General features: G+C 45.1%; 1 protein-coding gene across 1 annotated transcript in view; it reads left to right on the top strand.

Moving 5' to 3' along the window:
* Positions 1-13,728, top strand: part of OTUD7A (OTU deubiquitinase 7A) — a 373,417-nt gene that overhangs the window by 331,516 nt on the left and 28,173 nt on the right. Inside the window, 1 exon segment of the mRNA XM_017960482.3 lies at positions 13,194-13,321. Coding sequence (XP_017815971.2) covers positions 13,194-13,321 — 128 coding nt within the window.

Genomic DNA, 13,728 nt, shown 5'->3' with positions numbered 1-13,728 from the left:
TCCAGTCCTTACAGGAAAAGCTTTCAACTTTTCCCCATTAAGTATGCTGTTAGCTGTGGGTTCGTCATATATGGCCTTTATTATGTTGAGGTGTGTTCCTTCTATGCCTAGTTTGTTGAGGATTTTCATCATGAAGTGATGCTGAATTGTATTGAATGCAAAAATCCTTGACAAAATACTAGCAAATCAAATCCAACAGGACATCAAGAAGATAATATACCATATCAGGTGGTATTTATCCCAGGGATGCAAGGATGATTCAACATACACAAATCAATGAATGTGATATATCACATAAACAGAATTAAGAACAAAAACCATATGATCATCTCGATAGATGCAGAAAAACAACTGATGATTTCTTATTTGATCATCTGTTAGTATCTCTCCCTACCTAAACCTGCATTCATGGGCACACATGGGCAAGCGTGAGCATGCTCAGCACAGTGCTAGACCTGTAGTGGATGATCAATAACTATTTGTCACATGATTGACCTCAGCTTATTGATTCTAGGCAATAAGATAAGCCTTGTTCCTCAAGCCACACTGGCCATTGCTAGAAGCATCTTTCAGAGCCTAAGATCCATTCAGTCCCTTCAGAGCACTGGGAGGACCCCGTCCTTCCATCCCAGCTTCCCAGGCCATAGCTCTTAGCAGAGCCCCTGCTAGACTGTACTGTGTCGTTAGAGAGTCTTTTGTAAAAGGTGCCTGTCTGGGCAGGCACAGCCCTTGACCAAGGGCAGAGGCCCATAGCAGGACATAGGCTGGGTTCAGCCCCTTGAGCCTCCTCAGACTGGCTCTGCTGGGCCCTACCTGAGAGAGGAGTTGAGGCACACCACTCAGAAATGCTGCGCATGAGATCTGTGCATGAGGAGAACCTTGCACCTGTGAAAAGGAGTGAGGACCGTCCGCACATACTGTGCTGTGGGTGTCTCAGGATGCATCAGGAGGAGGAAAAGGCAATGGTTGGAATAGCGAGTATAAACTCTACCTAGAGGTGGGAGGATGTGTGCATACAGTTTATGCGCATTTACTCACATTCATACGTGTGCACACATGTGCACTTACATTTTTTTTTTTTAGATGGAGTCTTGCTCTGTCACCCAAGCTAGAGTGCAGTAGCGAGATCTCGGCTCACTGCAACCTCCACCTCCCGGGCTCAAGCGATTCTCCTGCCTCAGCCTCCTGAGTAGCTGGGACTACAGGTGCACACCACCATGCCTGGCTAATTTTTGTATTTTTAGTAGAGATGGGGTTTCACCATGTTGGCCAGGATGGTCTCAATCTCCTGACCTCATGATCTGCCCGCCTCAGCCTCCCAAAGTGCTGGGATTACAAGCGTGAGCCACTACCACACCTGGCTAATTTTTGTATTTTTAGTAGAGATGGGGTTTCACCATGTTGGCCAGGATGGTCTCGATCTCCTGACCTCGTGATCTGCATGCCTCAGCCTCCCAAAGTGCTGGGATTACAGGCATGAGCCACTGCGCCCAGCCTTACACTTACCTTTTTTTATGGAAGGGTACACCAAAAAGCAACACCTATGTCCCCATAGGTGAGGTGACTGCAATTTATCATCCAAACTGGTTCATTTGGGGAAAGGAAAGTGGGCACTAACCACTTGGGATGTGTGCACAGGGCTTTCCCAAGCAAAACAGGAGGTGTGGAGCCCCCATCTAGACGAGGGGATGTGGGGAGGGACCTGGGAGGCTTCATCCAGGCTCTCCGTCTGGGTGGCTGGGTGACTGCTCATTAACGAGCCCCAGACTGGCTTCCTTGTCCATGACATGGGCTCTTGCCGAGATGGTCTCCAAGGATGGTGCCTACAGTTTAAGCCAAGGTGCCCCCAAACTGTTCCCTGGGGCCTGAGATACCATCTGGACCTCGCTCCATGACCTTTGCTTCTTGGTCCTGCCAGGAGGAACTCCTCAGCCTGGCCTCTGCCTACCCCATCTTTCTCAGGGTGTTTTCATTGGATAGATGGTATATCCCTAACCCTGGAAATTCTCCCTCCTCAAGTACCCACTGGAGAAGCGGATGTGGGTGCCCTGGAGAACCCAGTGTGTGGCGCCCAAAGCATGTTAGGAAGTTCTCAGGGCATGCACATCTTGGAGGATGAAGTCATTATATTGCATGCCAGTCTTCTTTGCAGTAAGCACTGATTATTAAGCATTTTAGGAATTGTTACATCTTTGCCCAGTGACCAGATTCTCCCCACAATCCCAGATCTCGCATTTGCTCAGCAAACTCACAAGAAGACATGAAGTCTCAGGGCTAAAAGTGGGAGTGAATTTTCAGAATTGGCTTTTCTGAGCTGATTTCTACCAATGGGCTCTGGTCACAGAGTGCAGGTCACAGTTCCAAACTCTCGTCCCAGATAAGATCTTGTTTGCCCCTCCATTTTAGAGCCCCCAGCTAAACTGGAGTTCCAGTACCAGAGCAGCTAGCAAACCTGCAATAAGGAGAAATGAAAAGGGGCCTGGACATGGGTGTTTACAGTGTGCCTTTCACGGGATACTTCTCTTACCTGGCAGGTGTCCTAACACCTGGTTGCCCAACCCATGACCAGGGGGTCCCTCACATGGGTAGCTTGTTTGTACTGGCAGATGGCTTTGTGGCTCCTGTCTGGCCTGTGTCTATTTTTTTCTTACCTGATCATCGCTCTGTGGCTGGGACCAACCTTGTGTTCTCCTTGGCGTCTGGTGAAAACATGGCCTGGGGTAGCCTCTGCTTCTTCCAATGGAAGGTGCAAATTCAATCCACTGCCACAATGAGAAAGGAGTTCAAAGATTTTTACTTATAGATCCTGGGCATGGAGGCCATCATGAGTTGGGAGGGCAGTGCTCCATCCCAGGGCCACATGAGGTAGGGATTAAGAGTCAGGCAGAGAGCTCCAACTAGAAACATATATAGGGGAATAGGATGTGGGTCACTTTAAGTTCATGGGCAAATGCCTTAATTGTCCATTTAAAGGAAGTGGTAGGAAAGCGGAAAGCCCAGTCTCCTAGGCAGGGAGATACCTCTAAGTTCTTATCTCTGGCCACCAGCGTGGGTCGTTGGGTGTGGTGTTCTACTGCCAATGCCCAGGCAGCAACCTCTGCTGTTTCATTTCTGTTACACCCTCTATACCCTCAGGAGCCTGAGGAGCCAAGCCAATGCTCTCTGGCTGCCTTCAACACTGAGGCTCCTGATACAGAACCAGAAGCCTCCCTAAGTCTTGGACAAGGAGCCAGAAGCAAGGAGGAAAGGGCATTATGATTTTCAAGCTGCCCCAGCTGGAGCTGGGATCCTCTCTGCTACCCCCTGGGTCACTGAGCAGGTTTCAGTTGCTCACATGGCTCCCATGCTCAACACTAAAACTGGAATGGAGAAAGGATGCTCTGCTGCAGCTGTCCTCCATCACCTCCCAACTGGGCCCGCCATCCTATCACTGCTGCTGAAATAAAATGGCCCTGCCTTAAGTTAGCCATGAAAAGAATGCCATGCCAGTACAATGATGCCTGATACTTAGCCTTTGCACTGTTGTTACCATGGAGGCCCTCCTGCATAGCTACTCAAATACCAGGTGTTCTGCCAGGAGGCTCCATGCTGGGCATGGCCCAACTCCGTGCCTTGGCCCTAGCACAGAACTTGAAGGATGGGTAGATGAATGGACAGACAAGTAGGTGATTGGGTAGACAGATGGTTGAACGGAAGAATGGAAGGATGAGTATGTGGGTGGGTGCGTGGGTGGGTGGGTGGATGGATGGATGGATGGATGGATGGATGGATGGATAGATGGATATGTGGGTGGATGGACAGGTGGACAGGTGGTTGGGTGGGTGGACAGGTGTATGGGTGGGTGGATGGCATGGATGGATGGATGGATGGATGGATGGACAGATGGACGGACGCACAGACAGCATATGGATGGATGGATGGTTGGATGGATGGATGGATGGATGATGGATAGATGGATAGACAATTGGATGGGTGGATAAATATATGGATGGATGAAGAGAGGGAGGGAAGGAAGAGAGATGGGTGGATGGAAGGATGAATGGATGAATAGATAGGTAGGCAGAAGGATGGATAGATGGGTAGATGTTACATGAAGGCAGAGTTCCCTGAGGGCCTCTGCAGTGCCTTTCATAGCACCAGCGTATAGTAAGTGTTCATTGAATATTTATTGGTTTTTTGGTTGGAAATACGATGACCCTGCTTTAAGTTTTGCATGAGAAGAATGCTGTGCCAGTACAAAGGTGCCTAATACTGAGCCTTCACACTGTTGTTACCATGGGGGTCCTTCTATGTAGCTGCTCAGATCCCAGAGTGTTCTGCCAGTAAGTGAGGATGGGACTCAAGAGTCCAGGGCTGAGAGGGCTACCATTCATCTTGCTTTGCCCGCTTCTCAGCATTAGTATCTGACTCACGAGCAGCTCCTCTCTTTCCAGCACTGCCCCCTCCATTCCTTGAATTAGGGAAGGAACAGTGCTGCGCATTTCTAGTTGGGGTATTTGTCTCTCCAAGTATGCAGATTGTAACTCCATGTTCTCTCCTGTGCTGTTCATTATCTTGTTCAACCATTTCACTTGCTGGCACTCAGCGCATACTGGGCGACAGGGACAAACAAGCAACTTCCAAAAGCACTTGACCCCCAGGCACCGCAGCTTGGCTTTCAGGGGTGGCTGGGCAGGCGAATCACCTGCGATGTTTCAAAATGTACACCCAGGAGCACTGCGTTTAGACCTGGCATAAAATATATGTGTGTGTCTGTTTGAATATGTATTCATGTCAATACATATTTAAAACATTCCTTTTCTACTTTCCTTCCTCACTGAAAAAGTAAGTTCGAAAGCCATTAGGTGGGGCAAAGCAAGGTGGCATCTAGAGTGGGTGGGGGATGGGAGGACACCAGGGGCCAGAGCCAGATGTCAGCCAAACAGGTGAAGAGGGTCACCTCGGGGAGGGGGAGCAGAGGCAGGAGATGGCTGACATATGGGAAGATGGCTGACATAAGGAAATGCTTTAGAATGAATACAAACAAGTTTTCTCACAGTAAGTGAAGAAAGTTGCAAGTAGAATTAACTTTGTGGGGTTGGATTGGAATTGGGATATCAGTGAACTCAAGGTTTTCTATAAATACTGAGAGGGAGAGAAAGATGAAAACATGCAAATCTGTATCCACGTGTGAGTGTGAAATTGAACCACCTTTTTGCACCAGGAAGCAAGAAAGCGCTCTAAGAAATGAAGGAAGCTGGGCACGGTGGCTCACACCTGTAATCCCAACACTTTGGGAGGCTGTGACCGAAGGACGACTTGTGCACAGAAGTTCAAGACCAACTTTGGCAACATAGTGAGACCCCTGTCTCTACAAAAATGAAAAAAGTTTTCTGGGCATAGTAGTGTCCTGTGGTCCCAGCTACTTGGGAGGTCAAAATGGGAAGCTCACTTGACCCCAGGAATTCGAGGCTGCAGTGAGCTATGATCTCACCACTGCACTCCAGCCTGGGCAACAGAGTGAGACCCTGTTTCAAAAAAAAAAAAGAGAGAGAAAAAAGAAATGATGATGATATCACAGGACACAGATCCAGCTTTAGAAAAGCCATACTGACCACATCAAGGAGTATCTGAGCATCCACATAATCACACTAATGGATTATAACCCATTGACTAAAATGGAAAACCAGAAATCCATAGTGATACCAATAAACATATAAAGGCCTGATGAGGAATGGAGTGTTTGCATAGGTTCAAGTTCCTCCCCACAAAATGCTTGTTAATTTCAAAGGAAAAATTAGTAGCTCTGCAGGGGCAAGGCCTGGGAGATGACCTTAAGGAGTGGTCCAGGTCAACCTCACCAGTGATGGGACAACCTCACCAGTGATGGGACAATTTGCAGTTCACACAACCTGACAAGATGTCACGAGAAGGACTCAGCTTGACCCAATCCAATCTAACCATGATGAACTAAAGATAGCTTTATGAAGGACATTCTACAAAATACCCAGCCTGCAATCTTCAAAAGTGTCAGGCCGTGGAAGTCAAGGATATCCTGAGAAATGTTCCAGGTGAAGGAGACTAAGGAGACGCCACCGCTGAATGCTGCACCTGATCCTGAGCAGGAACCTTTGTTCTGAAAGGCATTACTGGGGAACAGCTGGCACACACATGTGGGGTCTGGTGATTGCATGTAACCGGGTGAATTCCTGATGTCAGTGGCTGTGTGGTGGTTGTGTAGGAGGATGTTCTGTTCATAGAAAATGAGCAAGAACTTTCCAGGCTGATGAGGCACCAGGTTGGCTGTTTATTTTCAAATGGTTCAGGGAAACAAGCTCTTTTTACCATACGTGTGCAACTATTTTGTGAGGTTTCTATTGCTGCCAATTTTTTGAACTGTTAAGATAAATTGGGTTGGATGTGGTGGCTCACGCCTGTAATCCCAGCACTTTGGGAGGCCAAGGCTGGTGGATCACTTGAGGCCAGGAGTTTGAGACCAGCCTGGCCAACATGGTGAGACCCCATCTCTACTAAAAATACAAAAATATTTAGCTGGGCATGGTGGCAAATGCTGGTAAAAGACTAAGCTCCACTCCTGCCAGTTGCTTCTCTAGGGGAAGGGGAAAAAAAAAGCAAAAACACCAAGCATGATGCCAGCCAGCCAGGCACACCAAAACTTAAGTCCCTCTCCCCAGCCCAGCTCTATGTGAAAAAGAGGGTGGGGACTGGCGCAGGAAGAAAAGCCCACAAGATGAAAGGACCTAATTCTTACAACTAACGACAGGTGTCTGCCAAGCCTCTGGGCCAGTGACGGCCCTGGGCCGGGACTGCAGCCGGCCCGGGGCCAACACTACAGCCACGCAAAGCCCACCCAGCCCAAAAAACTAAGTGTATAAAAAATAAATAATAAATAAATCGGGGAAAAAAAAAACAGGAGAAACAGATGACAGCGCATACACGGGGGCGGGCCCGTGCCTTGCCTAGCCTGCGCTGGAGGAGCTGCAGAGCGGGAAAAAAAAGGAAACAAAAAAAGGACAGAGAGAGCAAGAAAAATAAAGTGCAAATAAGAAAAAAAATAGGAGAAAAAAGTAAGTAAAAAAAAACTAGAAAAGACAAAAATCAAAGAAAGACACAGGGTAAAACTAGGAAAAGAAATAATGTAAAAGAAAGGCAGAAAGTTAAAACATGTTAAAAATTGTCTGTAAAAGTCATAAAAGTTATAAAAAAGTTTATGCAAAAATATTATATAATTTAAAAGCAATTAGGCCTCCTAAATGTAAAACTATTTAAAAAACAGTTTATGTACAAAATATGTAAAAAAATATACTTTTAATAAAATCACAAAAAGACATAAAAATATGCATTTTTACCTACATTAAAAGGTTAAAAAAAAAATTGTTTTAAAAGTTTAAACAAATCCGGGCTTGGTAACTCATGCCTGTAATTTTAGCACTTTGGGAGGCCAAGGCTGGAGGATCAAAAGGTCAAGAGATTGAGACCATCCTGGCTAACATGGTGAAACCCCGTCTCCACTAAAAATACAAACAAATTAGCCGGGCGTGGTGGTGGGCGCCTGTAGTCCCAGCTACTCGGGAGGCTGAGGCAGGAGAATGGTGTGAACCCGGGAGGCGGAGCTTGCAGTGAGCCAAGATAGCGCCACTGCACTCCAGCCTGGGTGACAGAGCAGGACTCCATCTCAAAAAACAAACAAAGTTTAAGCAAATTTTAACTATTAATTATAAAGAAAATTCTGGGCTGGGCGCGGTGGCTCAAGCCTGTAATCCCAGCACTTTGGGAGGCCGAGACGGGTGGATCACAAGGTCAGGAGATCGAGACCATCCTGGCAAACACGGTGAAACCCCGTCTCTACTAAAAAATACAAAAAACTAGCCGGGCGAGGTGGCGGGTGCCTGTAATCCCAGCTACTACTCGGAGGCTGAGGCAGGAGAATGGTGTAAACCCGGGAGGCGGAGCTTGCAGTGAGCTGAGATCTGGCCACTGCACTCCAGCCTGGGCGACAGAGTGAGACTCCGTCTCAAAAGAAAAAAAAAAAAAAAAAAGAAAATTCTGTATGTAAACATACTAGGTAAAGAGGTATCCAATTTTTCTGTCAACTAAAATAAAAGCACAATAAATTTTTCTTAAAGCCCTAACCTGCTCTTTAACAAAAATTATAAAAAGTTTTAAAACGCCTATAAAAACCTTACCTTATAGTCAGATATTAAAAGTAAATAATGTCTATAAAATCTTATTTTAAAAGTTTAACATTGATAGCACATTAATGTAAAAAAATTCATACAAAAAGCATTATCAAATATAAAATAGTGTTTAACTTTCTTAAAGCCCAAGGGTGGCCAGATAAGTCACAAGGTCCCTCATCCCCAAGGCCACAACACGCAGGGGCAGTGAAGGCCACATATAAGCCAAGACCTTAACAGAAGGCAGGGCCGCAACATCCCCTAGGCAACGCTAAGGAGAAATGGAGCAGAAGACGCCACCATGGGGCCTCAAGCCCTACAATATGCAACGAAAATTATAGACTTAATTTATCTTCCACTTTCCCTTCCCTCAAAACTAAAAATCTTTTAACACAGGTACCAACCCTAAAATTTCCAGTACACCAGCACCAGCCTAAAAACCACATCCTTATCAAAAAATAAAAAACTCAAGCCAGCCTGGGAGGGACCCTATTTTATGCTGTTAACCACTAAGACTGCCGTCCGCACAGCCAAGAAAAAAATGGACCCACTCTACTCAAATCAAGAAAACATCTTAGGTTACTATACTAAAATCAAGCCCTACTAAGTTAAAATTTTAAAAGGCTTACTTTTCATATACCTTCTCTATTTCTTTCCTTTCCTTATTCTGTTACTAGCTCCCTTGTTGTTAATGTAACTACATCTAACTCACCTCAAACCATTGCTTTTAATGCTTGCTTTATCACACCTTGTAAAAATATAAAAAATCAATGACAGCTAGCCTTTTCACACAAATATTTATATCCTGGCCCTCTAATTAACACAATTACCCCTAACACTTGTCGTTATAATCCCCTGCGAATTTTCTGCTCCTACTGAGAGGTGAAGCCAACTGGACTTCCTGGGTTGAGTGAGGACTTGGAGAACTTTTCTGTCTTACAAGAGGATTGTAAAATGCACCAGTCAGCACTCTGTAGCTAGGATTATAAAATGCACCAATCAGCAGAATCCTAAAAGTAGTCAATCACAGGGAGTACTGAAAAAAGGACATTCTGATAGGACAGAAATGGAACATGGGAGGGGCCAATAAGGGAATAAAAGCTTGCCACCCCAGCCAGCAGTAGCAGCAACCTGCTCAGGTCCCCTTCCACGCCGTGGAACCTTTGTTCTTTCGCTCTTCACAATAAATCTTGCTGCTGCTCACCCTTGGAGTCCGTGCCACCCTTAAGAGGTGTAACACTCACCGTGAAGCTCCGCAACTTCATTCTTGAAGTCAGCGAGACCACAAACCCACTGGAAGGAACCAACTCCGGACACACTACAGCCTAACAATCTTGCAATAAATGGAACTACGTCCTTTAAACTACTCAAGAGCAAAGTTAAACTTCCACCAAAAAAAAAAAAAAAAAATTTATATAAATCTAAAACCTTTCATCTATTTCATTAAAAAATCTATCCCTTCTGTCAACCTTTATCAATATAACCCTGTTCTTCTATCACCACCTCCACCTTAACTCTAAATCTGCCCTTAATCACTTCTGTAATATAGAAATTGACATAAAGTTTTTAAAACCCTAAATATTTTTAAAATACACATTATTCCCCCATCTTCCCCTTCTTCAGCAGCCTAAGTTCTAAATCCCACACCAGTTACTCCTACATCTAATAAAAGTAGAATGTCTATTATAAAAATAAAAAATCGAAGACAGACCTTAGCCATCAAAACAATGTATCAAAATACAAACACCTAGCTAAAATAAATATTCTGTTCACACTTTAAAAACAATTATTACGCTATTACACTTGTACACATGGTACTCCAGAGGCCCAAATTATCCCCTTTCCACTTAAATGGTCTCCTCGTCAACCAAATATAAACTATGTAGTAGCTCTTCTTCAAAATCCCACTGCTTAAAATAATCCATCATGCCAAGCTCTCTCTGCTATTTCCTAAAATTCAACACCCTGTGCGTCAGCCCCTGAGGGCAATCCAGCTTCCACCTTTTCTAAATGCCAAATTTACTTTGTGCCTCTCACGGCAAGAAAAAAATTTAATATTCCTTAAAAGTATTTTAAAAATAATGCAAGAAGCTCAAGCTTTTCCAAAAGCTTGCCCATCAATCCATGCTTAGCCATCCCCAAACAAATATATGGTAGTACTGTAAAGGACCCTTACTAAACACTGTGCCAAATAATTGAAACAGTACTAATCCAATTAGTGGTCCTTCACTGTAGCATTTCATCAATCTAAAAAACTAAAAACAAAACACCACAGGCCAAAAAAATTTCCTTGTAAGTCCTTTAATCCTCAAGTTTACATAAATGCTATTAAAATCCTGTAAAAATTTTCCAAATAAACTTAAAACACAAAATCAAATACCTGCAAAATTTAAATCCACGTTATTCTGGTAAGTAACTATGAATAAAAAAATGTAAACTAAACTACATCTGTTACAATCAGCAACAATTCATAAATTACACTGAAAACGCCATCAAAAAAATAGCTAAGCAATTAGGACCTACCAGACAAATTGCCTAAAACAAGCTTTAAATATAATATTAGCAAAAAAAATTATATCATAATTAAAACTCAATATTGTACCTTTATTTCTAATACTGCCCCTAACAAAACTATAACAAAAGCACTACAAAAATTAACAGCACTATCCAATAAACGTGCCAAAAATTCTAAAATAAATAACCCTTTTTCTAAAATAATAAAACATCTATTCAATAAGTTAAAAAAAAATTTGGCCAGGCGTGGTGGTTCACGCCTGTAATCCCAGCACTTTAGGAGGCCAAGGCGGGCGGATCACGAGGTCAGGAGATTGAAACCATCCTGGCTAACACGGCGAAACCCCGTCTCTACTAAAAATACAAAAAGAAATTAGCCAGGCGTGGTGGCGGGTGCCTGTAGTCCCAGCTACTGGGGAGGCTGAGGCAGGAGAATGGCAGGAACCCAGGAGGCGGAGCTTGCAGTGAGCTGAAATCACGCCACTGCACTCCAGCCCCGGCGACAGAGTGAGACTCTGTCTCAAAAAAAAAAAAAAAAAAATTTAACTTCAATTCTCACCTTGTTCACTCTTAATAATATACTTATTCTTATAAGCTATTATATTATTCCCTGCCTTCAAAATTTTATACAAAAACTTCTCTCTACCACTCTTACAAAGTTAACTCCTAACTCTCCTCCACCCTATTCAAAAAATTACTTCTCTTAAAGCAATTAAATCAAAACAGACAAATTTTAAAAAAATTATAAGAGGGAGAATTGTAAAAAGTAAAACAGTGGTTCCTCTTCAAAGCCTTTCCTCCCCATCTAATTAAAAATAAACAATAACTTCTCTTAGAAGCAAAATTTAAAGACCTGTGCCAGCATTCTTAAGTATCTGCTAGCCATAATTTTAAAAATCAATATACTTTATATTCTTAGCTCCCACAATTTAGCCTAAATATTTGCCCTGGCATACTTATACTAGTCCAAGAAAGCATTAAGTCATAGCCTGTTCCTCTTCCTTATTTAAAAGTATTTTTACCTTTCTCAACATTCCACACGTTACTTCCTCCTTCCTTTGTCTCCTCTCCTCTGCTTTTGCCTCTTTAAAAAAATTCTAAGTTACTAACCAATGAAAACAAATACAAAATGTAAAATCCCGTTCCAGCCAATAAAAACCAGACATAGCAATAAGGTGGATGCATCAGGTTATAAATAACCCTATCTCCTTTATTCAATATACTCTCATAACAAAACTGCTAGCAAGTATACCCTTTTTATAAAAAATATAAAAATGGCCTTACTAAAATAATTAAATTTATATTCAAGTGCTATTTCTTTACAACACCAGAAAACAAACACTTCAAACAGGTTGCAGTGAGCTGAGATAATGCCACTGCACTCCAGGCTGGGTAACAAAGTGAGACTCTGTCTCAAAAACACAAGGTAAATTGAATCACAAGAAGAAGAAAAAACATGGGTAGTATGTAACCAGAATTCCCCAGGTGATGGTAATGCATTCCCTAGGATTCACAACCTGCATTCTGGAAGTCCCAGGTGACTGGGAACTTTGCCCATGAAGCCATGAAGCTCTTTCCCTGGGCCATGCCAGGGGCCACACTTGCCGGCCCTGGCCCCACCTGCTGCCATCCTCACAGACTCCCTCCGCTAATTCTGAGCATTCCTCGGACACTCAGGAACGAGTCTGAGAGCCACCTCTGGGGAGTCTTGGCTGGCGCGGCCATCTCAGCTGGCAGGCACTGCAGGTGCAGCCGAGGCTCCATAACGCTATGAGCTCTGGCTGTCCTCTCAATGTGCACCTCCGTTTTGGGTGGCCCTGCTATTGGGGGACATCAAGGCTGCCACTTTCTGCCTGAACGTCTTAGGGTTTGAGTGGAAGCATTCTTGAGCCTGCTGTTTCCCTGATCCTCAGACATGAGCCGGGGGCATGGTCAGGGAGGGTCTGGGCCACCTGGGCTGCACATTCACGTCGCATCCCCTCCAGCTCTGGATTGAAATCCAGACAGCCTTCTCACTGTTCTCTTCCATTGGGGTGTCTTCTAGAAGGCTCCTCAGATCTTGGTGGTAATGACCCCACCAGCCCATCAGATGTGCTCAGGGAATCCCTGGGTCTCTGAGGGAAATAAACAGGAGAGGAACCCCTCCATCCCTCCAGCCCCCACTGCTTCCTTGTGAAACACCCCCAGAGAGCCAACAGTCCTGCTGCCACAGGCTCTGGTGGGCTGCCTCCCCCTGCGGAGAGACTCGCCTTCACAGCAGCCAGCGCCCTTCACCTGCAGGCTCTTTCCAACTCGTCCCACGGTGGGGTAGGGGAGCTGGGACCTGTGCGTTTGCCATCGGTGGATGGCATGAGAAGTGGCCCAGGATGGCGCAGCTGCCAGGGTCCATGAAGATAATATCCAGAGTGGGGAGGGCTCAGCCCCTGCATGAAGCAGTCCCCACTTTCTCCATCCTCCATGCTGTTTCAGTCAGTGGCCAGCTGGCTCTGTTTTGTTTCACAGTGTGGACAACTCTGAGGACCCCGTGTATGAGAGCCTGGAAGAGTTCCACGTTTTTGTCCTAGCCCATATATTGAGAAGACCCATCGTTGTTGTGGCAGATACCATGTTAAGAGACTCAGGTGGAGAAGGTAAGTTCCTCAAGGGATGTGCTGTATTCCTGACACAGAAAGCATAGCATCCCAGCTAGAAAGCAGATAGCACAGAGCAAGGTCGAGCTCCCAGAGGCCACAGAGCTCCCAGAGGCCACAGAGCATCACTCTGTGCAAAGCTACTCAGCATGTTTCTTTCTCCTCCCTGATGGCGGCAGGGATTGCTCTTCACCAGCTGCCCTGCCTGTCAACAGCGGGTGGCCAGGAGAAATCTGGTCGTGTGGGGACCAGGACTAAGCCCAGAGGGCCTCCTATCTCCTGTTGTGTGCCTAGGGCACAGCAGACAGTCCACGCCCCTCCAGCAGCCCTGGGCCATGTCCTGGAGGCATTCAGTCACTCAGGTGCCTTCCCGCCCCTCCACAGGCCACCTGTGTTAAAGACTAAAA

The sequence above is a fragment of the Papio anubis genome, chromosome 7 (genome assembly GCF_008728515.1).
Source record: "Papio anubis isolate 15944 chromosome 7, Panubis1.0, whole genome shotgun sequence".
Taxonomy (NCBI): domain Eukaryota; kingdom Metazoa; phylum Chordata; class Mammalia; order Primates; family Cercopithecidae; genus Papio; species Papio anubis.
This window is presented reverse-complemented; position numbering and strand designations above follow the sequence as displayed.